This window comes from Manacus candei, unplaced genomic scaffold (assembly GCF_025592945.1).
Source record: "Manacus candei isolate 608988 ecotype Guabito, Panama unplaced genomic scaffold, ASM2559294v1 h1tg000014l, whole genome shotgun sequence".
Taxonomy (NCBI): domain Eukaryota; kingdom Metazoa; phylum Chordata; class Aves; order Passeriformes; family Pipridae; genus Manacus; species Manacus candei.
The window spans coordinates 50,463,547-50,491,328 of NW_026138062.1; the positions used below are offsets into that span (position 1 = coordinate 50,463,547).

At 39.0% G+C, this 27,782-nt stretch overlaps 1 protein-coding gene across 11 annotated transcripts in view; it reads left to right on the forward strand.

Moving 5' to 3' along the window:
- TENM4 (teneurin transmembrane protein 4) overlaps window positions 1-27,782 on the forward strand; it is a 600,622-nt gene that overhangs the window by 399,580 nt on the left and 173,260 nt on the right. For all 11 annotated transcript variants that reach the window (XM_051778647.1, XM_051778642.1, XM_051778649.1 and 8 more), the window contains 3 exons: window positions 9,779-9,949; window positions 14,770-14,984; window positions 21,853-22,063. In XM_051778647.1, coding sequence (XP_051634607.1) covers window positions 9,779-9,949; window positions 14,770-14,984; window positions 21,853-22,063 — 597 coding nt within the window. The remainder of the gene's footprint in view (window positions 1-9,778; window positions 9,950-14,769; window positions 14,985-21,852; window positions 22,064-27,782) is intronic.

Below are 27,782 nucleotides of genomic sequence, written 5' to 3' on the forward strand. Positions count from 1 at the left end.
TGCTGATGAGCACTCTGGCTCAGATCTACAAAATGTGTAAATTTGTACTGAATTTGAAGTACTTCCATTATGCTTTTGAAGTCACTAAATTTACTCATGCTAAGTAAAGCTCAAGCTAAACCTGTACTTTGGACATCAAGGGATTCTGAGAATGTAATTTTGTTAATTTTTCTTGCATCAACTAGCACAGCCCAACTGGGGCTCCAGTGCTATGAGAATGTGCAAAGGTGACTAATAACACTAATGCAGTTTTCAGGATTTTCAGTATGTTTTTTTAGGATTAAAACACAAGCAGTGTTCTCAGAGACATTTGCTTGTCTTACTATAATAAAATCATGTTTGTGTTCAGAAGGACAGATGAGCAGGCAGCCATCCAAGAGATCAACTCACACATCAGATTCTACTGCATATTTAGATCTGAATGCTTTAATTGGAATATTTGTTTTAAACTCTGATCCCACCTCTGTTGTGCTGGGGTGTTATGAGAAGACAGATATTCATGACTTTTGCACAGCAAACTATTTTTTTTAGACTTTAGGCAAACTATTATATTAATTTTGGAAGGCAGGTTTTCTGACCGTTATCAGATTAAGATAACGAGGAAGGAAGCATGTGAGAGCTGGTTGATTTGCCTATATAAATTACACCCTTTTTAATTAGCACCTCACAGTTTATATGTGTATAATGAAAGGGCATTTGTAAAATATTCTGTCCACACAAGGCTAGCCCAGAATTTTAGCAAACGTGAAACAGGATAGAAGGCCCTCTGGTAGAGCTGCCTGTCCTCATTTCTCTAATTGAAGTGAGTACCTCAATGGGAAAACCATTATTTCTAATATTATATGCACAAATTAAAGTTTCATTTAGAAGTATAGTGGGACCATCTTATAATTGACTTTGATCTTGAAGAAATATCTCAGTAATATTTATGGTAATGCAATCTCTGCCAGAAAAGATTTCTAGAAGGGAAAATATTATTTTACTGAGAAAGGCCTGAGCATGTGTAACACCAAATTTACTAGAGTTGTGAGGTCTAAAATAAGTTTCTTTGGTGCAGTAAGCTACCTAATAACAGCCAAGTGTTGCTGAGGTCCATCTTTCAGCTTCCTATTCTATTTCAAATTGGCGTAGATGGCGAAGGAAATTACCGATGGTATTTAAGCAGACAGCTCCTTGGATAAGCCCTGCCATGTTTATGTCTATTTTTTTTCTATAGGTTGACACTTTAAAAAATCCCCTTTAAAATAACCATAAAAATATTTAAATATCCCCCTTTAAAATTGCATTTTCCCTTTCCTGGAAGAAATTACAAGCTACTGTAGCACTGGAGGGACTGGTGATCATCTATTAGCTGTTTGAATGGACAGGCAATCAGTTCAAAGTCTTTGATCCCCAGGGGTAATTAGGAAGACTGAATAGAAAGTGCTGACTCTTTGCATTGAACAAACATTGAGCTTAACTGCTTTATTTTATAGTATCTTTCTAGTCACTTCCTTGAAGGTTTCAAAGAAATGTGATGCTTCAGCTGGAAGCCTTTTTTCTTCCCTATTAAGAGCAATTGGGAACCAAATTAAAATATGAAGTGTTCTCCTAAGAAGAAGCTAATACTGTTTGGTAGACCATCTGCTTCTATCTTGGAAATCATTGATACAGCTCTTCAGTCAGGAGGGGTCAAAGAATAACTAGTTAGTGTTAAATCAAAACAAGTAACTGTGTTTGTAGCCAGGACTTCGGGTGATTAGCGCAGTGCTGTGTTTTCCCAAGAGGCAGTTCCCTCTCTGCTAGCAAAATTTTAAGAGGTGGGAGTCTCTCCATCATTGGTATTCCTCCTTTGCACACGGTGATTTTGATTGATGGAAGGAGGAGACGTGAATTATCTCTGAAAGAGTTGCATCTGGTACTTGCTTGAGCTCGGAAGGTGGAGGAAGAGTCGGGCAGCAGGCATGATCCCAGGTACATGGATGTATCCTGTAGCATTTGTCTGTACTGAGCTGGCTGTGAAAGCACCTGCCTCTCACTTTAGGACATCTGAGGTCCTAAAAAAACCCACAAACAAACACAATACAGCTTTTACTCTGTTTTATCATCAAAGTCCTTCCTCCTAACCCCTTCACCCAAGATGGGTGGATATTAATTGTCCAGTTTTCAGGATGAAGCAATTGCAGCCCAGCCCAGCAAAGTGTCTTCAAATCTGGTCTGTGAAGGAGGCTTGTAAACCTTTTTTCTCATTGAAGGTGGATCACTGAGCAGTCAGGAAGGGAGGCAGATGGGGAATTTACAATAATGAGCATTACCCTAAGTATCCCTCCTGGTGGGTTTTTTATTCTTCTTAACTATTGTTCTTGTATCAAATAAATCAACAGGCCAGGAAGCAGAGCCAGAGGATCTCCCAGCCACAGGCTGAGTGTCATCACTTAAACAACATGCAGTCCAGCTGCTTTTTGGGCTCCATTTCTCTGTGACCTGTTAATTTTACATTTCTAACTGTACAACAGGCCTAATCCATCTGGGCTGTGGAGAGCACCGTGTGCAGGATTCTGTGTTCCCACATGGCTGCAGTCCCATCCTGGTGTGCAAACTCACATTCCTTAGAGTAGAGGATGATTTCTGAAGTTCGGTTTTCCATTCCTTGAGTGAGAGTTTTAAGCCACGGAAGGAAAGCATTTATTTATAGGAAATAATTTCAGACACTAGAAGCAACACAGAGCACTGTACAGAGTTTTAGTTTGTAAAGTAACTGCCAAAGTCCATGCAAGAACTGACCTTGCAGGAATCCCTCTCTCCTTGCCCCACTGTGACTGGCTGAGTGCCCTGGGTATGTACGTATAAATGATGTGAATTCATGGTACTACAAACCACTGAGATCCCTGGATCTCAGTTCCAGATCTGTGAACCCTTAGGTATTTGAGTATTAAATCACTGCAGCACTCAAAGTGTCCCATGCTTGCTGCTTTTGCCCTCTTCCGAAACCAGTAGGGCCATAGAGCCCTTCAATCCTCAACTCTCATTGTGTTGGCATGTTCTACCATGCTGGGACACCGAAGTCTTGTCCAGCACATGGAACAGCAGTGTAAGAGAAAAACAGTTTATTTTTTTTAATGTTTGTTTTACTGTTTCCATTCTCTTTAGTCTTGCGTGCCTCTTCCGTGATTTGTTGAAAATTGACAAACCAGTGATTATTTCATGCTGAAAGGCTCCTTTTCATAACATTGAATGTTGCAAAAATATGATTATTTCTGCAACAGTCAATTCTACCACTTCTACAGAAATCATATGATTTCAGTGTACAGAGAGACAGTTATCCAGATAATTATAGTTAAGTTTCTTCCAGAGACAGGAGTGAAAGCAATACATTTACTTGAGTCAAAATTAGCCCTGAGTAATTCAGTGGTGGAATTCAGCTTTTTTTCAATTAGGAGGAAAAGCAAAGCTCAGGTATCATTTTAGAGGCATCATTTTAGAGAGTGTGTTAGTTGAAGTCTGACTGCCAAACATGAAGGTTAAAGAGGAGTAGATAACCACCGTGTATCTTATACTTGTTTCCACACAAAGAAGGGAGAGCAAAGAAACAAGCTGTATAAATGTCTTCTCCATCACTGAGCTCCAGCTGTTTTTCCTATTCCAAATCTGTTTTACTCTTTTGTTTAGATTTCCTTTGCTCTTTCCGAACTGTCTCTCATTCTGTATTTCTTACCATCCTTCCCTTTCTTTCTTGTTTTTACTCTTCATTATGGTATCAGTTTCTCTCAGCTGTTCCTTCTCACACTTTTCCCATTCTTTCCTTTCCCCCATGCTGCACTCACGGCTTTGGAAAGCCATTCTCCGTCCTAGGAGTGGTGTTTTGTCTTGTGTTGGCTTTGGCTTTGTTATCACCAGTGCATTGAGGTGCTTATAGAAACCAGTAGAGCAGTGGAGCCAGGCTTTTCCAGACAGAGCCCAGTACCAGTACAGCTGAGCTGCGGAGGGTGGAGGGGCTATGCAGAGAAACTTGGCTTTTCCAAAACGTGTTTGCTCCCCCATGTTATTTAAGCAAATATTCTGACATCTTTACACAAATGTGGATTCAAAACCTGGAGTATTCTTAGTGCAAAGAAACTGGATAAGTTTTTCAGATGAGAAGCCCAGAAGACTTTCTGTCTTGCCTCCATGCCCTTTATCCTCTGTGCTTGCTGTAAATCCAGACTCACAGTAGTGATCATTAACTTGTTTCATTGAGCTTCCATTCTGAAAAACTCCTTATTCTTTGTTCAGGGCAAGATAGTTGTTAGCTGGGAAACAGTCGTTATTTTATTCATTCCTTAGATTATATAGGAGCTTTGCTGGAGTGAGGAATTGGCAGGCAGTGGTACCTGCAGGACTTAACTCTGAGAGGACAGGGGAGAAGGCAGCAGAGCCTGTGAGCCGCTGTGAGAATGCTTTTAACAAACACTGATGAAGCAGCTGGTGGCTTCAGCTGTAACCTTAATTTCAAGCATCGTAATTGATTGGTTTGGTTATTTATTACACTTAGCTTGCAGCTTTGGGCAAAGCAACAAGCTAATAAAGGACCAGGAGTTTGTTTTTCAATTTTTTTGCTGACTGGTGTGGTTTCTGGGGGTCTCATATGCTTCAGTAAGCATGCCTTGTCTTTTCTTCTGCCTGTGATCTATCACAATCATCTGCCTCTCTCTGCTAGCCCCTTCACTCCATCAACCTCTCCCAAGAGATGTCCATTTTGTTGACCATGTGAATTATTATCTTTGTTTGTCCTTTTTCATCCTAAATGCTGTACCACTTCCTTTGTTCTCTGATCTGCTGAGTAAGTTGTTTTGACTTTAGTGTTTTGCTGTCTCATAAGCAAGTGGCAATAATACAAAGATACCCAAAAGCCTGGGTTTTTTCAAAACATACTTGGAAAGAATGTTCCTCTTTATCTGGCTTAATAGCATCAGCTTATGCTGATGATGGCCTCCACAAGTAGCTATGGAGTAGGAATAATGCAATATAGAAAGACATAATGTGTTAAAATGAAAATATTCATGATCCTAAATATTTGGTTCCACCAATATGAACTTTGATTTATTTGGATGGTTAAATAGGTCAGCTGATGCTAAACTGTTTGCAAATTTTCTTTGTTAAAGTGAATCTGGGTCCAGCAAATGAACAACCATATCACACTGTCGTGGTTGAAATGCTGACCTCAGTAAAGTAATCAAACTCTGAAGGGACTGGAATTTGGCATCCTTGTTTTCCACCAAGAAGGCAACCAGAGGTGACATAGGACTGAGGATAAGGTGGTTTATTCTGCAACAGAAAATTCTGATACCTGTTCAGCACATTTCAGGGCACTTTTTGCTTGCAAGTAGCTACGGTGGAAAGGTTGTGCAAGTCAAAGCTTTAATGTCAAAACATAAGCATAATGGACCAGAGGCCCCAGATGCCTTTATATCGTCTAAGTTGTTGGTGCTGAAACACCCCAGAGAGGATGCAGGGTTTACCCTAGGTATTGTTTCCATTCCAAGAGAAGGCAGACAAAAGAGTTTTATTCTCCATGGGAAATAAAGCCAAAGCTTCCATAAAGAGCCTGTCATGGGGCTTCCTAGGCAGTGAAAGCTACATGATATTTTACAAAAGGGTACACTTTAATGATTGTTAATTGCAGAGTGCCCTTTTAATACATGGGAAGTCTTCAATATCTGAATATCTACTTGAGCATCATGTTGGGGAGGGAGAGGAAGAAGGACATGAGGTCTTTTACAAGGGCATTTACTCCCTGTCAGCCACATCTTATGTCTAGCTGAGCAGAGGGAGGAAAAAAAAGCCAGAGAAAATGTCCACAGTGGGTTCCATTGACCTGGAGGCTGAGACCATCAGGAATCTCAAACTATTTTTACAGCTTCACTTTGCTTTTAGGAACATTAACACTTTGAAGTATATGACTGTGCCTCTAATCCATGATTCTAGGGCTTTTACCTGATGGTCCATTCTTTTTTTTCCACAAGAAAGAACTGTGCATCAATTTAGCACAGAACAAGGTTGTTTTGTGTCTCTCCTAAAACCTTTAAACAACTGTGTGCATCAACAGTTTTACACATCCCATTGAGATGTAAAGACACAAAACATCCAGTGGTGTTACTACTTATCACAAGTATGGCAGTGAGATGGAGCAAGAGAAGAAATTAATCTTCGCCAGCTTGCCAATCAGACACTACTGATATTTGGAAGATAGTGATGAAATCACTTAATCAGGTGATTTGATGATAACATACCTGCTACCCGTGTGTGTTACCAAAGTAAGTCAGACTCTTTTTTCTTGTTTCAGGTTGGCTTTTGTGGTTATTGCCTACATGTAGCAGAAATTGCATGATGTCTTTCTACCTTATAGGTGGGAATATTTATAGGCTTTTATTTTGTGCTTAGAAACATCAAATCAGAAATCCTGAATAGAGCACTAGCTCTGAGCTGTTGCACTCCACGTTCTGCATTTTTATTAAACCACTTGGTAATCAAGATTCTATTCAAAAAATTCTCTGTTTCTCAGATTTCTGCACTTTTGTGTGCATGGTGGTCATAGAAATCTTTCTCATGGATCATCATTGGAAACCTTCTTACAGCCTTTCAGTACTTAAAAGGGAAAGATGTAGAGAGGCTTTTTATTGACATCTGTAGTGACAGGACAAGGGGCATTAGTTTTAAATTAAAAGAGAATAGATTTAGATTAGATATAAGGAATTTTTTATTATAAGGGTGGTGAAACACTGGAACAAGTTGCCCAGAGAAGCTGTGGCTGCCCTGTCCCTGAAAGTGTTAAAGGCCAGGTTGGATGGGGCTTTGAGCAATCTGGTCTAGTGGAAGGTGTCTCTGCTTGTGGCAGAGGGGGTTGGAACTAGATATAGGTCCCTTCCAAGCCAAACCATTCTGTGATTCTTTGATTCTGTGATCTATATGATGATGGGATCAATGTATGCAAGAAGCTTTTGCTTTAGACAAAATCTAAGACAAAAGGTAACATTAATATGAACCTTTTGACTCTGTGTGACAATACAGTATCTGTGTTACAGATAAATCTGTCGTATTTTCTAAATTGGGACACTGTAAGACACTTTTCAAACATTTAGGATTGAATGATGACATGGAATGGTTGATTCACTTGCTCAATTGGATGGATAACGTGCAGAAAAGCTGTAGCACTTCCAGGCTACCAGTTCTGTCGTTACACTGAAGCAAGATGTTCCCTTCAAACACATTTCCTCTCATGAATTTTAAATGTATTTTAATGCCTGGAAGAAATGTTCATAGTTTTTTCTCTGCACCCAAAACAATGTTGAGTTTTTCACCTTCATTTGCTTGCAGTAAATAATAATCTACAACAACAAATTCCTCCTAAGGAGAGGAGAAGCAACAACGTCCTTTTGGGGAAACAGTGGCCTTGCAATGTGTTCCTAAAAGTCTGTGTGGCACTTGGACTGTGACGTCCAAAGGACAGGGCAAGTCAAATGGTGTTGTGAAAAAAGCAAACATCTGGCTCAGTTCCTGCCCGAACCAGTGATGCCCAGTATAAGCTCATGCAGGTCATAGTAACATGAAGACATCTGATAGATGGAGCTGGATTAAGCACTTAGAGCCAGCAGAAGCATCTGGCCTGCTTGATATCTGTGATTGCCTGAGTTTAGAGGAGTGAACAGTACAGGTTTTGTTCTGCTTGGAACTACAACCATCCATGTGGTTAAACATGGGAACTTGCATGCTTATAGCATCTAAGCCCTTGAGCTCTCTAACAGCTCTGCAGCACCTGGGTTACACTCTGGTCCTTGGAGAGGTCCAGCCTGGATGGAGTTCTCAGGCAGCAGCCAGTACTGAGCTTACAACAAAAACTGCTGACAGAGAGGTGCATGAAATGCCTGCTGGAGCTTCTGAACCTGTGAGCATAAAGTGAATTAACACACAATTTTATTTTAATGCCTAAACAAGTTAACTAAGTTAGTCCTTTAATCTGCTGTAGTTCTTCTTTTCCTTTCTGTGTAGTCGAAAAAAGCAGATTCCTACCTGATGAGGTTTTATGAGGTTAATAGCTATGAAGGGCCCAGGCACTCCGATGATGAAGAAATTATGCAAGCATAGCAATGCCAAATGCTTGATGCAAATTCCTTGCTCCTGGTCTGATATCCTCTCTTCCCTTGCACAGTTTCTCTGCCAAGTAAATACACTCCTTTCAGATGAAAGTACTCGTACCTCTGTCTAAAGTGTCCTGGTTGAATTACCAGTTGTGTTGCTAGCATTCCTTCTTAGTATATATACCCGATAACAATGAGTTTTGAAGAGGTCCTCCCAAACCTTCCTTGCTGTTTGGGAGTTTTAGGAGAGTATTTCCTTTCTTAATGGTTAAGACTGCTATCAAACCCAGTCCCCACTTACATGGTGAAAGGAGAGTTTTAGTTGTGCAAAGACAACCTTAGTTATGTTAGTAAACGATAGGTGACCTAATTGGGACTGAAGTAGAAAAAATCACATATTTTGCTAAATTGCCTAAGCACGCTGTTTTGGAAGAACTACTCGGATTACTTTTCAATCCTCTTGAAAAGATTGTCCTGATGCACAGATTTAAATAAACTAACCACTTGTCCCTAACAGTGGTTGCCAAGCTCAGGTATATTTTCGTGAATTAAAAGAGAACCGTAAGCCATGGAAATGCTCTGTTTCTTTACTGGTTTTGTTTATGTTAAATGCCTGTGATGTTAGTGTCATTGTAAAGTTTCTTGGAGAAGTAGCGTAAAATATCAAGGCTTTCCCTTAAAAAAGAAATGTCATTCCAAATGTAGCAAATATTGGATCATTTATCTGTGTAGAGCCTGAAGCTAAGCTGGATACTGATTGAGTGTGAAATGTTTATGTTGGGGATGGAAGAACTGATATGGGAAGCCACATCCTTTGCTTTATATTTGCAAGGGGCAAATATTAGTTGTATAGGCATATGATTTCCATACTCCTCATACACGTGTTTGCTTTTTAAGTAGTCTGTCTTCTTCCTTAACTTCACTTGTCTTTATGTAATGCCTTGAATTAGATTCACATGTGCACTGGATGGCTTTGCATGGCCCAGAAGCCTACAGAGAGCTTTGCCCTGATATCACACAAATCTAAATGGTGATGCTTGTTTTCAGATCTCAAGGATTGATCTTTGATCTGAATAGAGGAAGCTGAGTTGTACCAAGGAATGTTCAGACATAGTCACTCGCATTTGTGATGCAGAGCACAAAGGCATGTGTGCAAGATGGATCTTAAATTGCCTTAGTTTTTACTTGGTCTTAACAGGAAAAACTGTCAGAGATGTCTGTAAGAACTTCTGTGTCTAATTGATGGGTAAAAACAAAAAGAACCTGAATAATACACTGTGAATATAGCAAAACAAATCATAGTGCAGTTTCCTGGTATTTATTGGTATGTTGAGAAATAATACTCCTTGTGTTTCTCTGTTTACCACATTGCCACCCCAGCCTTGGGAGCTTTCTGAAACACTGTGCCTGGTTATGCTCTCATGCAGACCATGAGTCAGGAGTGGATATGCTGGAAGAACCAGGGTGGATTGCTACAGGTGATCTAAAATGAGTTTAAGTGGGTGGAAAGACCTAGGGAGCTTGTATGGTAGAAGCAGCAGGGGCTGTCCAATTACATTAATCCCATTCTTGTCCTAAAGCAATGACCACTAATAAGACAGTGGAGTGAGAATTTAGAATGTGCCCCTGTAGTTCTGAAACTCTCCCAAACAGAAAAAGATGACTTTTCTCATTGCTCACCACAGCCATGCACCTGTTTGGCCTAAACTGGCACCTGCAGCCGATGGAAGGGCAGATGTATGAAATCACGGAAGACACAGCCAGCAGTTGGCCAGTGCCAACGGACGTCTCCTTATATCCTTCGGGGGGCACAGGGTTAGAGTTACCTGACAGGAAAGGCAAAGGAACCAGTGAAGGTATGGTTGGTGTATGTTCATGTTGTGAGTCTTCTGTCTGCCTCTAAACTCCAGCCATCCAATCTCATGTTCCATTACCCTCAATGCTGCCATCAGCAGGTGCTTTTCCAGTCTTACATGTCTAGAACTAGTAATCGTTGGTCTTGTTTCCACGTTTCTAAGTTTTGTACCCTTCTGATGTCCACTAATGCAATAAAACTGTGTGAAACCCTCCCCACACATTCAAGGCATTCTCAAGGTGAAGCCATGTGTACCTTATCTCACAGGATACAGAAGGCCATCATGAAAACCCTGCCTCGAGGGGCTGTTTTCATGGGAAAACATTGTCTCTTGAAAATTAAATGATTCCTGGAGTAGTGGATTAAGCTTTCTCTGCAGCACTACAAAAACATTTCAGTTTGCCTATTTGCTGCCACTGAGTAGCAAATGTTTTGAGGACCAAAATACTTATTGAGAACTTCTACACTGTGAGTTTTGGCACTCCAGAGGTGGACATCTCTTTGCAAAAGTAGCCAAATAAAAGGCCTAGTTTCCACAACGAATTACGATGTTGACATAAATTAGCAGCAGCTGGTGGGTCCTAAATTCAGCAGCACCTCATCCAGCAGCTTTACATCTTAGTGTGCTTTTTTTAGAGGCAGCAGTGCCAAAAGTACCTGTAAGCTCTGCAAAGTTTTATCCCTCCCTAGACTTAGCCAGAGAAATGAGAAATTCTAATTTTCTGAAAGCCTTTTTGTTTGTGTATCAGGCTTCCCTATTCAAAGTTAATAGATTTCAGTAAAAGTGAAGTCATTGGCTGTTTTTTTTAGTTATTTTGATGGAAGAAGTTTTGAGGACACATAAGACGTGTGCTACTGTTCTGGCAACTCAGAAGTTTCCAGAGCGTTCCCTAGGCTTTGGCTGAGAGCCTGTGTTTACGTCTAAAATTTAAATTAATTGTAGTATTTTTTTCTGTAAGTGCTTATCTGTATTTATTAGTTCAAATAAAGGCCATAATTATGTGTATTCCTTAAAACAGTGTATTTACTGGTAACTGATGGCTGCCATCAAGTTGCTACAAGGAAAAATCAGCTAAGCAGGTTATTCTCAGCAAACCTTACTAGACAGTGCAGCAAGCTGCAGACAGCCCTGCTGTTATATTCAAAAATACTTCATGACAGATCTTTTTTTTTCCCCTCTAACTTGCCATATGTTTCATTTTTGAATCATCTAGCTTTGATCTGTCCATTTCCTTTTAAAAGTCAAAATGAAAATAAATGGATGTATCCAAAAGTGCCATCTAAGTGAAAGACCTCCACTTGATTTTATTTTCAGGCATGTTTGCAGTAACATGAGTAGAAGTTTTGGTTGCTGCTCTGTTAAAAGAGAATACTGGGAAATAGCCTAGTTACGTCAATAGAAAAGCCCTCAAATTAGTACTTCATATAGATATTAGGAAATCTGTAGGCTTGAGGAAAATATCTTGTGTTGGCTAGAAAACACATCAGGACAACATCTTTGTTGCAGCAGTGACGCTGTCCAGCCTTAAAATGCAGCTCTCTCCTCATTAGGTGGCTATGTAACTAATTCTGGACTAGCAGTGTTGCATGGCTTCTATTCTAAACCATAATGTATGTGATTGAAACTTATTTTAAAAATAATTGAAATGTATTTGAAAGTCTTCTGGATCAGAATGAAATAGGCTGCAATGTGTTAGAGCATCCTTAGAGCTGATCTGAATGAATCATTACCAATGTCTTGCCAATTCTCAGTGACAGTCATTCTTTCTCATCTGTGTCTGTGCTCTAGCACACCATTTACCTGTGTTTAAGCTCAACCCTGTTTACCAAAGCACTTAACCACATGCTTACATTTAAGCATGTAACTAACTGTGATTGAAGTCAGAGAAATGTGTGTTCTTAAGTGTTTTGATGGGTCAGGGTACCTTCCTGTCAAAAATACAGATTCAGCAAGGTCTGAAATGAAATAGTTCATTTTGATATCCAAAGAAATTAGGAACAGTTGCTATGGCAACTAAAAAGTTCAAGGTAATGTGTGGAAAAAGCAAAGTAATTGACAGCTCAATTAAGAATTCAGACCTGAAGTTAATTTTAAGGAGTCAGATATTCTGATTAAAAGCCGATTTCTGATTAGAAGCCGAAATGGCTTTTTTATTGTACTTTATGAAGTATCCAGTCCGCAGAACCTGATCTTACCGTAGGCTAAAACTGATGAAATAGGGATGGATTTCAGGGACTGAGTTCAGACTGGTGAAGAGAGCCACTCTTTTGACATCAACTGCTGGCAACATGATACAACAGGATATCAGCTTCTCAGACATACAACTGTCCACCAAGAGGAGACATAAACTTTGTAACTGTGTGTACAAAAAATTATTTCTGTAAGACTGCCTTTTGCAATCACAGAAGCATTTTTATTTACATGAGCAAGCACTGCTCTCTGTACAGAATACATCCTGCATTCATTTTGTCCAGCCTCTCACTTGCATAGCAACATCTGTCATATTAAATTCTCACCTTCACTTATTCACTCTGATGTACAGTCTTTATTAATGAACATTCAGGGGGCATATAAAATACTTCAAGTTTTCATCTGAATTTCTGAGAGTCTATAAAACATGTCAGTAATAATCAGAAAAACTGTATACTTCATTTGAGCCAAAACATGTGATGTCTTTAGCTCTTTAATAGAATCCTCTACCTTTTCCTCTTACAATAATGCGATAAGAAACTTTGCATGAAGACATGGGAACTGTTTCCTTTAATCCTGACAGTGTGAAAAGTAATTTTTAGTATGCCAAATAAATACTATCAATCCAATTGATAAGGTAATTCCCTTCAGAATCAAGCTGATTTTCATTGTGCAATTGTAGTCTATCAGCACAGAATGATTCATAAGGAATGCCCATTTACCTAAGCTGCTTCTGATTATCTCCATTAATATACACTTCAACTAAAAAAGAGTAAAAGTCAACACATGTCCCCCCCCGTATTTATTGGAAAGTGATGAGCAAAGATAAATGAGGATCTCGTAAAATTAACAGTAGCTTTTTTTTTCTGTGCACATGTATACAGCCTTTGCATATACACCTTTTGTGCTGGTATGCATAAAACTTTTGCCACAAGATAGCAGAGAAATGAAATATGCCATCAAGTCCTGCTCCAGCAATGTATTTAAGCAGTTGCTGACTTTAAATCAGTGGTTGGTTAGTATTATTGGAACCACAAGTTCTGCTAAGTTTTATTAAGTAAACAAAACAAATTAAAGCAACGTCATCCTTAATAGTTAATATGCAGGTAACTTCTATATTGATTTTCAGAGACAGCTAACAATTTACATCTTTTTCTCCTGGAAAGTTTATGTTGAGATGGTATGTGGAGAACTTTAATGAAATATTGCAATTAATATTGTATAACACTAAATGAAATATTGTCATTTGAAACACTAAAATGACATGTTCTATCAATCACCTTTTTCAATATGGCAAGTAAATTCTGAGACTGTTTCATGTGAATTCATGATAGATTGGAAAACATATTTTTGTTTCCCATTTCTCAAATATAGACTCTGGAAGAAAAAAATTCACAATTTGATCTTCCTGCAAAAGACTGTAACTACCTGGAAGTTTCTTTCTCATTTTGTTAGACTTGTTTGATCTGTGAAACACAGAGTAGTGTGCTGTAATGGCACAAATGTATTTGAATTTCCAAAATTAATAATTAGTTCTTGGTGACATATTACTCTCCTTACTAAAGCTGAAATCTTTCAGGTGATGCTACTGCATACTTTTCAACTAGAATTGTCCTTAATAAAGGCTGTTTGCTAAGCAGTTGCCTTCTTCATTGTCCTTATGCCCTGCAGCTAAAGCTGTGGCCACTGGCTATGGCACAGTCTAAAAAGGCATCATTCTGGCATTTGATTTTTCATTCTACCCCGTGTTCCCTGGTCTTCCTTTGGGACCAGATTTTTCAAAGCAGCCACCTGTTTGGAAAGCTGTGAGTCTATGAATTTCTAACCTGGAATTTCTCAGGTGTGTTTTTTAGGAGTGCCAAGCTCCCTGCTGACTCCCTTGGACAATACAGCACGTACTGATTCCTTTTGAATACCTAGGCTCTCCAACCTGGTTTGAGAAACAGATGCCTTCATTTGTCTTCTGAAAGAAAACGGATAATCATAGCGCACTTTGCAGATTATATTTAAACCCAATTAAAACCTTTCATGTAACAGACATTACTCAAGTGCAGGGTACAATTTCCTTTGTTTTTCTCAGTCCTTTTCTTTATTTACCTTTTTATGCACTGTTCAACAAGCTTCAAATACTGTTACCACTGTCAAGAATTAATTTAATAGAGAAACATTTTCCTTTCCCCACTCAGGCATCATTCATGCTGCTGTTCTCCACACCACCATTCCACTCTGTGACACGTCTATCTCACACTTACTGTACTTCTTTTTTTGTAATTTAATGGTGACTTCTCTGTTCCTGAAGTTATATTTATTTAGGATATAATATCAGATGATTTATTCTTATCTTTGGAATGTAATTGCACACTCTCTGATGTTACAATTTAAACAAAAGGCCATTTTTCTCCAGGTTGCTCTTCCCATGTTCATGTTTTCAAACAAAACAGTTACTGAAGCCAGAAATAACCCTGCCAGTTTTCCTCCCATAATCGTATGGATTGGCTAGACAAAGTTCTCAGAAGATTTCAGGACACTAATAGACTGTTTCTCAAGATCGGTGTCAGAGATACAAGTATGATTGGATTACTTTCAGGATATAAGATTAATGCAAGAATTTTGTTCCTGTGTTTTGGCAGGAAAGCCCAGTAGTTTCTTTCCAGACGACAGTTTTATAGACTCCGGAGAGATTGATGTAGGCAGACGAGCCACACAGAAGATCCCTCCTGGTATTTTTTGGAGATCTCAGGTGTTCATCGACCACCCAGTGCATCTGAAATTCAATGTGTCTTTAGGAAAGGCTGCTCTGGTTGGCATCTATGGCAGAAAAGGACTCCCACCATCACACACACAGGTAACGGGATCTTATTTCAATTAAGTAATAATTGTCTGAAATTGTACATTTGTATGGTGTATGGTTTTATTTCGTCTGTTTCTTTCAAGAATTCGTTGCATGCTTGCAAGATGTCAAAGATCCTTTATTCAGAGAAAGAGAATCAAGTGACAGTGGCACAATTTAAATGCATTAATCTGGTGGGCTGTAGGCAGAGGCAAAGCAGGCAGTTGCCTAAGGCAGCAAGCTTCTAGAGGAGGAGAAGGGTGTTCTGGTGCTGGTAGTCACTGAGGGTTGCCAGGTGGTTGCTCCAAGTAGCATGGGATACCACCTTCTTCATCCAGTGCTTTGCACAAAGGCAGCCACACTCAAACTGCATCTGAAAGAATTTCCTCATAAGCAGTTTCATGTATCTCAGATCTGTCTCTCTTTCAGCCACTGCCTTTCCCCTCTCATGGTAAGAGCAGCAAGGTTGGTAAGTCTCAGGGGAGCAAAGTTCACTTTTGTCTTTGATGCTGAAACTCCTGGAGCCTAACCCTTCACATTCTGTATGTTGACTGTCAGCTTAGACTGACATTGGTCAAGGCCAAGTAATTAATGTATAAGCAAAGAAAATCAACTTTACAGAAAGCCACCAACTCAGGCAGAAATCAAGATACAGTTATTATTCTATGGGACTGAAATGAAAGCAGATGGTTTTCTTAACACACCTTGACAAAAAACCACATCAAGAAATCACTTTCTGGGAAAAGCTATGAAGAACTATTCCCTTAAGTAAGGATTTTATACATTATTTTCTCTACTTTCCATTTCAGTTTCTAAGCTGCTCTTAACCAGATTGATTAATACATTAAGGCATAACACATTGGCAGTGCAAAGTATCTTTCTTCCACTTGCATCAGCAAGTTATCAAAGAATTAGCAGGTTTATGTTAATGTATCTTACCCTTGCCCTCCACTATTAGCTAAAAATATTTGAGATTTATAGAAATACCCTGTCTTTACTTTCTTTTTGAACAAACAAATATGTTTATTACAATCTCTTTGGGTAATACGGTATTTTCTTCACATTAGCACACCTCCAACATATTTATGTCGAAGAGGTGTCATAAATCTACACTTTCTCTGCCTGCTTTTCTGCAGAATTAAAATATTTCGGTAGGATCAGCACGTCATAAATTCAGTGCCACAGTAATGCTGTTATTACCCATTTTTAATCAGTCTCTTTTCACGGAGAGATTCAAACATTTATAACTTAAAAACTGCTGTGTTATTTGAATAAAAACTCAAGTCACAATCACATAATACTAACTGTAGATCAGAAGTCTGTGTTGATTTTATTTGTTTATTATCGTCAATCTTAAATTTTGTTATGGAACAGGAGTTATTACATGAACAGTTTCAGTTGTTCTAATAACAAATGTAAAACTTAACACCTAACCCTCAGGTTTATTGAACTTAAAATCTTCACATATAGCAGAGCACATGAAGCTATGTCAAGGAGGGATTAGACTGGATTTTGGGAAAAGGTTCTTCACCCAGAGGGTGGTTGGGCACTGGAACAGGCTCTCCAGGTAAGTGATCACAGCACCAAACCTGACAGAATTCAAGAAGTGTTTGGCCAATGTTCTTAGGCACATGGTGTATTCTTGGTGCTGCCCTGTGCAGGGCCAGGAGTTGGACCCAATGATCACTGTGGGGTCCCTTCCAACTCAGGATATTCTATGATTCACTATACCCAACCACAGAAATGTTTTAAGAAATTAGCAAGCCTGCACCAACTTCACCATCACTGCTGGTCACTGCAACATGATTTTTGCTGGGACATTCTCAGTGATTTCTCAGTGTCAGGACCTTTTCCATTTAAATCAGCCTGGCTGTGTATCAGTTGAAGCCTCAGCTAAAAATGAAGTGTTGAATGTGAGATGTGGCCCATGTTTGTCAATATTACATGCTGGAAAAGGCAATACGCTTGCTCAGAATCACTTGCTCCTATTTGTGTAACCACTCATTGAGAGCTGCCAAGTATATAGAAAAATTCATCATCTAGGCCAAAAATGACCAGACAGGCATTTTTCTTCAAACAATAAAAACCATGGTACACTAATAGAAACAGATCACAAAACACACCCTGTTCTGAAGAAATAATTTTATGAAGCTCCAGATTATTGAATCAATATTGATTTATTACTTGTTAATATTTTAGTTTGTTAATTGTAATTTTTCCTAGATTAATTATTTTATAAACCTGCTGTTAATTAAAGCATTGTTTTCCTTCTATATGCTTTTATATGATGTTTAATCTCACCACAGTTTATTAATCAAAGTAGTCATTAAATAGGTAACCTACGTTCTCTGTTGAAATATTAAACTTGTCTCTCATATTTAATACATATTACACAAAGCTCTTCTTTTCTTTTGCATAATCCAGAGTATCTGCTGCACCTCATAAATCTAACCAATGAGTTATATATTTCAAAATTTTTCAAGGAATTTCATAAACAAAACTTTGCAAAATGTGTGCTTAGAGCAGTGTACGGTACAGAGTAGTACAGTCTCTACTAGAAGAATTTAATAAAGGGTCAATTATTTTTTCCCAAGCCTATTTGATGGCAGTAGTAAAGCTCCAGCTGATTATCAGGAGTTTTTTTCAGTGTTACATAATAAGATATTTCTTCTATTTAGATAATTCTTCTGTTTTATGAGCCTTAACATAGTTTATGCTGTTTCAGGATCTTTGAATTGATCCTAAAGCTGTAAAGCCTTGGAATATATTCCTGAATTTCATAAAATATTTGTGGCTGTTTGACCCTGGATGAATGTCAGGTGCCCACGAGAGCTACTCTGTCACTCCCCTCCACAACTGGACAGGGGAGAGAAAAATACCATGACAAGCTCATGAGTTGAGATAAGGAGAGGGAGACATCACTCACCAGTTACCATCACAGGCAAAACAGACTTGACTTGGGGAATTTATTTAAATTTATTACGAATCAAAATCAGAGTAGGATAATTAAGAAGTAAAAAAGATCTTAAAAACACCTTCCCCCCACCCCTCCCTTCTTCCCGCGTTTAACTTTATTCCCGATTCTCTACCTCCTCCCACCCAGCAGCACAGGGAAATGGGGAATGGAGGTTACAGTAGTATTTTTTTTTTTCCTTCCTAGATATGTTATCACAGAGGTGACAATTGCTACCATCACTCATGGGTTCACACTTAACCATTGGCGGGTCTGTCTTGGAGCTAAGTGGAATTGCCTCTGCCTTGGAGAGAAAAGGGGAAGCTTCTAGCAGCTTTTCAAAGAAGCCACCCTTGTAGCCCCCTCACTACCAAAATCTGGCCATGCAAACCTAATACAATGTTTGAAGTCATATTTATCCATGCTAAAATAACAAACCTATTCCAAATTCTCTTTGGGAAACTTTCTCTGGCTGTGGTGATTGTGTTCTCTTTGAGGTTGCCAACAACTATTATCACTAATAAGTAGGAAGAAAAAGCAAGGTCCAACTTTCTTTAGTCTTAGAAATAGATCATGCAGAAGCCCAAAAGAGTTCACTGTTAACTAAAGGTATTTCTTCTCATTTTTCTCAACAAATCATAATAAAAGTTACACAATTTTGTTATGGTGTATTAGATTTAATCTTCCTAGATCAAATCCTTTTGTAAAACTCATTTTAGCCTAGGCCAAATTTTAATAAATCATAAATTTTAGGGATTGGCCATCACAGCTTGTGGAGAGCATTTTTCCATTTGTACAGTTTGAATTGATTAACATGGTGTTTTATCTGTGATTTCCATGCTGGCAGTAACTAATTGCCTATTAAAAATCTTTGAATGTATTAAAATGCAATAAAGCACAATCCATTTGTGGCTCAATTAATATTTACAACTAGTAACTAGTAACTTGGCAAAGTCACTAACATCTGCAGCAGCATCTTGCAAATATTTATAAAAATAAACTTTTGTGTTTGGCAGGAAGCCCAAGTAAGCATAACAGAGATTGGTCTGGAACAACAGCAGCTCACCATACTCGAGTACCTTGAAATTGTTTTCATTTCACGAAGCTTTAAGTATCTACATCTAGTATATAGCACAAAATGGATGCTTGTAAGCACAATCCACAGGACATTTCTTAGATGTCCGCTTTAGGATGAGGCAGGTTGCATCCTGAAAGTGTCTCTTTCTTTGCCTGCAATCCAGTGGTTCTAGAAAATTAATTCAGGCTGCCATGGAGATGTCAGCACTTGGTGAGGTGAACTTTACCTATGGTTTCTGCCGTTACCTATTAAAAGTCTGGTCAAGCTGTTCCATGACGCTCCAAAATGAAAATGGCAATAAGTAGGTTTTTCTCTTACTGGTTTTAACTTCTTCAGTTCACCTGGCCAATGTGTTCCTTAGTCAAACTCAGCTCCGTTGAGATGTTCCCGGCACCCAAATACCACTATGATGTCCTGTGTCACTGTCCTGCTCAGCTGTGTCAGTCATGCTCACACTAAAATCTGACGAGGCAATAGCTCATGCTCAGAGTGGCTACAAGTACCTGGCTCACAAAGTGTAATTCAAACCAACCTCTCACCACTATCCTCTTAAATAATTCTATTATTTTCATAGGATCATAGAATCATAGAATATCCTGAGTTGGAAGGGACCCATCAGGATCATCAAGTCCAGCACCTGATCCTGCACAGGGACAGCTCCAAGAGTCACATCATGTGCCTGAGAGCATTGTCCAAACGCTTCTTGAACTCTGGCAGGCTTGGTGCTCTGACCACTTCCCTGGAGAGCCTGTTCCAGTGCTAAACCACACTCTGGGTGGAAAACCTTTTCCTGATATCTTATCTAAACCTCCCCTGCGTCACCTTCATGCTGTTTCATTGAGTCCTGCACTGACCATGGGAATGAAGAGATCTGTACCATCCCCTCCTCTTCTCCTCGTGATGATATTGAAGACCACCGTGAGGTCTCCTCTCAGTCTCCTCTTCTCCAGGCTGAACAGACCAAGTGACCTCAGCCACTCCTCATACAGCTTCCCCTCAAGGCCCTTCACCATCTTTGTTGGCCTCCTTTGGACACTCTCTAATGGCTTAATGCCTTTCTTGTATTGTGGTGCCCAAAACTACACACAATGTTCAGTGCAGAGCAGAGCAGGACAATCCCCTCCCTCAACCGGCTGGAGATGCTTCACCTGATGCACCCCAGTACATGGTTGGCCCTTTTTCCAAAACACAAATGTACATTTTTAAGTACATGTGTTTAGAATTTATACTTACATTATATTTTTAGATTTTATATTGTATATTTTTATAATTTTTATTTACATTGTATTTTTTTCAAAACAGAAACTCTGTCTCTGGCAAAGCTGACTTGGATAGACACTCAAAAGAAATGACTTTGCAGGTGTGCCGGCTTTTACATTTGCAAAAAGATACTTCAGCACCAAATTTGAGATGTACTGAAATGTAGCAAAAAAAAAAAAATAGTAAAGCAAGGCTCAAAACTAATTTCCTGTACAATGAATATTTAAAAATACATAAGTAGAATAGACTAGGGACAAATTTGCCATTTCATCTGCGAGCTATGTCATATATAGCTTATTTCTCAAAATGTTTTGGAAATAAAACACTTTTTTTCTGACTTAGTAACTTAACCTTTTTAACTTCACAACTTTAACTTTTTTAAACTTCTTACTTTTCCTGCATAGGAAACAACATGTCATCAAGTCCTTATCTTGGTTGACTTTGAAGACCATACCAGACGACTTAATAATATAACAAGCATCCAAATTTTGCTACAATAAAGCGAAAAGGGTTAAGCAGCCTGAATATTGTTGCTGCACTCAGCCAACACTCAGCAGCCATTCAGTACAGCAACATTTACTGGTTCAGAAAGAAGTGGTGTTGTTTCTTTCTGCCTGTTTTCCTTCCTCCTGACAAAAATTACAACCTTAGTTGACCATCTGGATGAGAGAGGTAAAACCAAGCGAAGTCAGGGAATAGAAAAGCTGAGTATTGCCTCAACTACTGGATTTTCCTTGCGAGGTGTCCTGATCGTCTAAACACATGATAAAAGTCAGATTAGATAAGATTCATTTAACATTTGTGATGTCTGCTAGGCTTGTCTGCCTCATCCCATTAATATAATACCAGACAAACTGCAAATATTGCAGAAAATCAGTGGGAAGTTATTTAAATAGGGAACTAAAGGTAGTTTTAATACTAGTAGCAAAAGCAAAGCAACTGTGCAGCTGAAGTTACCCTGACAAAAAAGAAATGTGTCCTTTTGAGGAAAATTCCAAGAGCCACTCCTTAAATGGGACTTTTCTACATCATTTGTCTCTTTTACATCTTCATTTTTCCTGATCTTTTAACCACTTTTGCTATTGCAATAAGAAAAAATCCTTGTTGGCTAAGCAAAATACTTCTGCAAAACTTCTACCAGAATTTACTTTAAAATACTTCTTATTTTTTCCTTTATGACCCATAGGAATTCTGGCGAACAACCCGGTTAGGCTAGGTATATTTTTCTGTCTTATTTTATATTAGGCAAGGCACAAAGAAGACAACAAATAAGCTTCTTAGTGTCATACAGTGCAATTAAGGCATGGTCTCATGTTTCCCTAACTGTATTTCTACAAAATGAGAACACCTCTGTAGGGCCAATATGCCCTACGTCACATTTTAAATAAAGATGATTTCTTGATTCATGTAATTACAGAAAAAATACATTCATATACTAGCTATTTCCAAAATGGTTACTTGCAGATAGTCCAGGAACATACTCGAGTTACTAGGGAAAATCCTGTTTACGATGCTTCTGTAGACCCAGAATAAGAGACCAAGCTTGAGGATTTCTGATACACACAGAAACATCACTCCTTCTTGTGTTTCAGTTTGACTTTGTCGAGCTCCTCGATGGAAGACGTCTACTGACACAGGAGGCGAGGAGCTTGGAAGGACCTCAGCGGCAACACAGAGCTTTTGTGCCCTTATCCAGCCACGAGACGGGATTTATCCAGTATTTAGATTCAGGAATATGGCATTTAGCCTTCTACAATGATGGCAAGGAATCGGAAGTGGTTTCTTTTCTTACTACTGCTATTGGTAAGGATTTCCTCTATTATTCCTAAATATGCCTTGAGGCCGGGTATTAATGCACATACTCAAATTGCATGATGGCTTTATGTGGTTTTGGAGAGAATGCTTGAAGGGGATTGTATTAAGCAACAAGCTAAATGCTCTTAGGCCCTAAATGTTGTGTAAGTATTTTGTAGGCCTCTTAAGTAACTATAACCATAATGAGATCCTGCCCAGTGCCAAAAATGGTCTGCAAGCTGGAAAATCCCTGTTTTATTTTCTTACTTTGATCTTCCTTTTATTTAGTTGTTTTTTGCTGGTTTTGTTTGCTTGATTTTTTGTTTGTTTCATTGGGTTTTTTGTCTTTCTGGAGCAGAGTTGTAGGAATAATTGAAGAACAGGCAGCAGCACCATGCCACCGTTTTGTGTGACAGTCTTGCTCTTGAACACAGTCAAAATTACTCAAGCTGGAGTTCAGGCAGAGGGCTGGGGTTAAAACTCTAATGAAAAGCACTGCAAGGCTTGGTAGGAGCAACCACAATAACAGAAATCTCTGTTTCTCCCTGCTAACAGAATGAAGCTGAGATTGCTTAAAAAGAACAAATTAACTAAAGAGGTCTCTTGAATTCTCTGGCAGTAAAATGCCCTGCCAGTTCAGCACACAGGCACGGATTTGTTGTCATCCAAGGAGGAAAGAATACTGCCAGTGAGTGCCTGTCAGCACACTGAGTATTCTTCTTCCATCCTGTAAATATCAGAATCTGTTTCTGATTCAATAATACTTAATTTTAAATTTAATTGACCTGTTGAAACTGTTCATATAACTCAATTCATTTGGTTGTAATTTAAAGATTACTCCATAAAACTAGCACTCAGCTTTCTTCTAGCCACAGTGATTGTTTAATGGAGTTTTTTTCTTTGTGGAAAAAAGCAGACTCATTCCAAAACTGCCATTAATTCCTCTCCCAAAAGAGGCATTGGTGTTGAGTCTCAGCTGTCTGCAGTAGTTACCTAAGAGCTATGGGCTGTAATTTGTCTTTGCAGGTTAATTAAAAGTTTAGGTCTTATTAAAACAAAGTCATTAAGATCCCAGTATTCCATTTTAGCACTAGAGTTTATCTAATGCAGAAGTGGAAACTGCTATAATACTTTGTGTTAAATTTAAAACTTGGAAATGCAATGTTTAGTCCTGTTCATAGTTGAGCAACACCAGAAATAGTTGTATGTTAGCTTGTGAAATTGAGGTGTTACTCTATAGAATGTGGATTTACTTTCATTTAGTTTACTTTAGCAGTTTGATTTTTTTACTAACACCAACCAGCGAACCTTCAGGTATTCTTCTGAAGGCAGCTTTTTTTCCTTGTCTAAGAATTTCTTCAGTTCAGAATTTCCCATCAGAAAAAAAATCAGTAAGGCTGTCACAGCAGAAAACACTTTTAAAGCACAGTTACTACTTGTTCTTGTTTTCAAACTGATGCTTATGAGTTCTAGCCACACTTTCCTCTTGGCCTTATTGCACTAAAGTAGGGGGGAAAAAAAAGAAAAAAAGAGAAAAAACATTCTTAATTTACCTTTGAACAGCAAGAGAATAGTGTGGGTGAGAAGCATGTCAGATGTCTTTAAGGCAATCCTATTTTTGTTTGTTTATTCTCTGCTATACCTTCATGACCACATGATGAGGAGAACAGTCCATGATACAGACTCCATGATATATTCTATATATCCCCTGCTGACCTTCAATCATTCTGTATTTCAGTACAAGGAAGTTTTTTTTTGTTATATAAGAGAGAGCATTGGTTGGGGATCACTTTACCCACTGGCAGCTGTATATCAATACAAAGTTATAGTGTAGAAAAAACTGTTTAGGTACAAGCTATGCATTTTGAAACTCACTTAAGTAAAAATTTTAGGTAGGAAGATGTGATTTCTTAGCTGAAATTTGTCCAGAAAAGTGCAGCATTTGTATAAGTACGGTAAGAGTGATAGCCTTAACAGGTTGGGACCTTTCTTCTTAGTCTAGATTTCAACAGCTTGTTTAAAAAAAAAAATCTAGTCAGTGTTTTGTGTAAATATACTGTAATGCTTCAGAACCTTTCTAGTGTATTCATGAGGTCTGGCAAGACATGATTGCTAAATCCTAAGTATATAAATACTGTGGCACTGTAGTGTTATAATTTTTTTCTTCACTCCCAGAGTAAAGAGGATAAAGCAACATGACAGTTCTTATGAACCAATGTGTAAAGTTGCAACACCAAACAAATAAATCAAGTTACACATGATGGAGCCTTAGATCTATCTGTGTGGGGTGAGGAACCTTCAGAAAAGTTGTGTTGACTGTCAGAGGCAAGCTACCATTTAATTTGATTTCTGTGGCAAGAGCACCTAGAAAAATCTCCCTTTATTATTTCACTGACATAGGGCTTACAGTAAGAGTGAGTTTGAAAAGTATAGCTGTGATGCAGAAAGAACTAGGATCTGGTGATGTGAGAAGAGGACCAGCAGTCTGAAACTCCTGAATTGTGATTGATGTGCTAATTCTGCCCTTGCCTAGGCTCATGCTTCAGCTGCTCACTGTACAAAACTGAGGAAACTGAAATTTCGCAGCAGACGCTGTGAGGGTGATAGAACTGCTGGGAAAATGCATGAGACATTAATTAATAATCATAGATAATAGTAGAAAGCACAAAATTGAAAATGGTTATCATAATGATAAGCTCATAAAGCCAAACTGTGCAGTCATTCCTTCAGGCAAACATCCTGTGTGTGAGGACTCACCTAAATAAATGACCGTAGCTTTTACTTGAGCAGTAAACATGTTGGATGTAAAGGGTGTTGATTTTCTGAGTCTATCTGGTATGTTCCAACAGACTGAAGTTTTCAGTGCCACTAAAATCATTGCAGGCTCTGTATGACATTGTCAACTGCAAAAGGACTGTGCAGTCCTTTTCTGGAATGATTTGGCCTCCATTATTCCAGTGAAAGCTGGAGAAAAATTGGAAAAAAGCATCTGTATTCCCAGTTTGATAGCACACAGTTAATTTCATAAATTGTGAGGCTGTCCATCACACAGCTTCGAAATCCAGTGTAACTGTAACTTAATCAACTCAGGAACATTAGCACAGATTTTGAGGGCAGGAGAGTCTGTTTTCTAAAAGGGTGTGGAATCGTCATCTCGAAAGAGTTAGGTGGTGTCAAAATATGTGCCTGTTACATGCCACTGAATGTAAACATGGGGAGAATAGAGCCTCCTAATGCCTGTCAGAGCATATACTTTTGCATAATATAGACAATTCAGGTGGAGGGAAAAAGATTATTCTGGGAAAGTTTTCAGCTTTCAATAGCATTTTTATATCCCATTCTTTTGAATTACAGTGCAAGAAATTATAAAGGAATGGACAATCGAGGTCTCTCGATAACAAATTAACCTTTTTGAAAATGACATTCTGAAATTTCTAATAGGAACACTTCTTTGAGAAGCACCTTGTGGATTCACCTCTGCCTGATAGTGGTAATTTATTCAGAGCAATCTTGTCTAAGTGGAGCAAAATAGTAGGCTGAGGAATCAGCTGGAATCAGCACATCTGAGACAGAGATTTTGGCCAAAAATCTGCTTGGTAGAAGCAAGAAACATCTGAAAGCCTGAAAACAGCATCTATGGAGTCAGAGAGAAAGTGTCTTCCAGCAGCTGTTACTGCTGAGTTCAGGCAAGCTTGGCTGTGCAGGGCCACTGAGAAATCAAAAGGAAAAGCAAAGTCAGCTGTCTGTGAGAGGAGAGCATCACTGCTTACCAGCATGTCACCCAGCAAGCAACAGGAAACACATGTAGAATGCCTGTGACAGGATGCAAGGTTTTATCTCACTTCTATCATCTGCAAGAGACAGTGTTTAAGAAAAGGACTGTTCCCCCTGCCCCCTCTACTATCCGTAAAAAGACCTACTGTAAATAGTTTCCTCCATCAAAGTGCAAGACGAGCTCCCTTATTGTTTGTAAGGGATTGCCAGCACATACAGCACTTGGCAATATACATCAAAAGGCAAGTGCCCTTCCTGCAATAGCTTAAAATGTAGCCCACCCCCATGCAGTCCCTAGGACAGCAGTTCACGCAAGAAGGGTACCAGCAGAGGAACACTTCACAGTAGAACTGAGCTTAGAGAGGAGAAATTGGAGGTCACAGAGACAAACATGGGACTGGGAACCCTCCTTGTGTGAGAGGTGATAAGGATGACTCTTCCTTAGCGCAGTGTGAAAATGCCTTTGTGTTTACCTTGTTCTTAGCAAAGGGGAAAGGAAGAGCCTGAGTAACTCTTTATTTGCTTCCCTTACTTTTGCTGCCTATGTGTAGGCTAACTTAAACTCTAGCAACTTCCACTTTAGAGAGATGCAGAAGTGTGATCCACTTAGAGTCTCAAAGCTATTCACATTATTTACACTTGCTTTGCTAATGTCTGGAAAAGTCTAAATTGTTTTCATGTAAATATTGAGGAGTCGGGATACTGTGCAGAGTAACATGGGGTGTGATCTGTTCTGGCTTGCACTTTTCTTTTAGCTCCTTAATGCCTCAGTTACTCAACTTCAAAGTCCTCCATGTGCTATTAGGTCTTCAAGATTCTGAATGAGGAAAAGTGGTTTTAATGGCCCAGCTATCCTTTTCCAAACTTCTTAGGCTAAAGAGGCTGAAAGTTCAGCAAGTATTTTGCTGAATCAAAACTCTTTAACTGTTAATGAGACTCCATTTGCTCCATGAAAGTGCTCAGTTCTCCCCTACTGCATGAGTATGGTCATCTTAGCCCTTCCCATGTTTCAGAGAGGGACTACAGAGCACTTCCACCTTGTGGTAACACTCTATGGATAATTAGTTAGTAACCCATTTCTTCTCACACTGGCAACTCTTTTTTTGCTCTGCACAGAAAAAGAAACACAGCAGCGTATGAGAACTGTGCCAGGAAAGAAAATTACTTAATTTTTGATGTTATTGGTCTCTCTCCTGCAAAATAACAGCAGAGCTTTGCATGCTCTGCAAATAGTTTTTTGTCTTCAGCTCTGTGTGTCCCACTACAAGCCTTTGCTTGACAGGCACTCTGTCAGATGGTCACTGCTTTTTTTGATTACCTTCTTGTTGCTGCCACCCATTTTTTGATGCTTTATCTCCTACTTTCAGCTCTTACCTAGCTTCTCTGAATGTGGCAAAGCTTGTAGGTCTCAGTCAGGTAATATTTAGAAAAGATACAGTCACTCAATTCAGGTAGAAAGCAAAAGGGGCATTTATGAGTCCCTGCCGGGCTGTGTTAGTTTTTTTTTTCCTTATGTATTTGATCTCATGAATGACATTTAGTTGACAGGTCTACTTGATTGAAAACTTAACGCTTATCCACAGAGTGGGCTGAGGTTATGCTGCAGCACTGCAAAGTGTCTTCCACTAAACATCCAGCTGGTCACAGAAGTGAAGTCCTCTGTGAGAATAGAATTAGTCCATGCAGAATGGTAACAGGAAGGCAGGAGGTTGCCCTCTCCATCCTAGCTAAATCCAGTTCAGTCTGATAGATAGGGTATCAAAAGGAGAGACAGAAACGTGAGGTCAACTGCCTCTGCCTGAGCTTTGTGAGCTGCAAGAATTCCCCTCTCAAAGCAGGTGCAGTAGTGTGCCTGCTGAAATTTCACTTTTTCATCCAACCCATGTATAAATCCAGTTTGTTCTCTTTGTTAGGCATAATAAAAAGCAAACATGAGCTGAGCCTGGATCTGGAA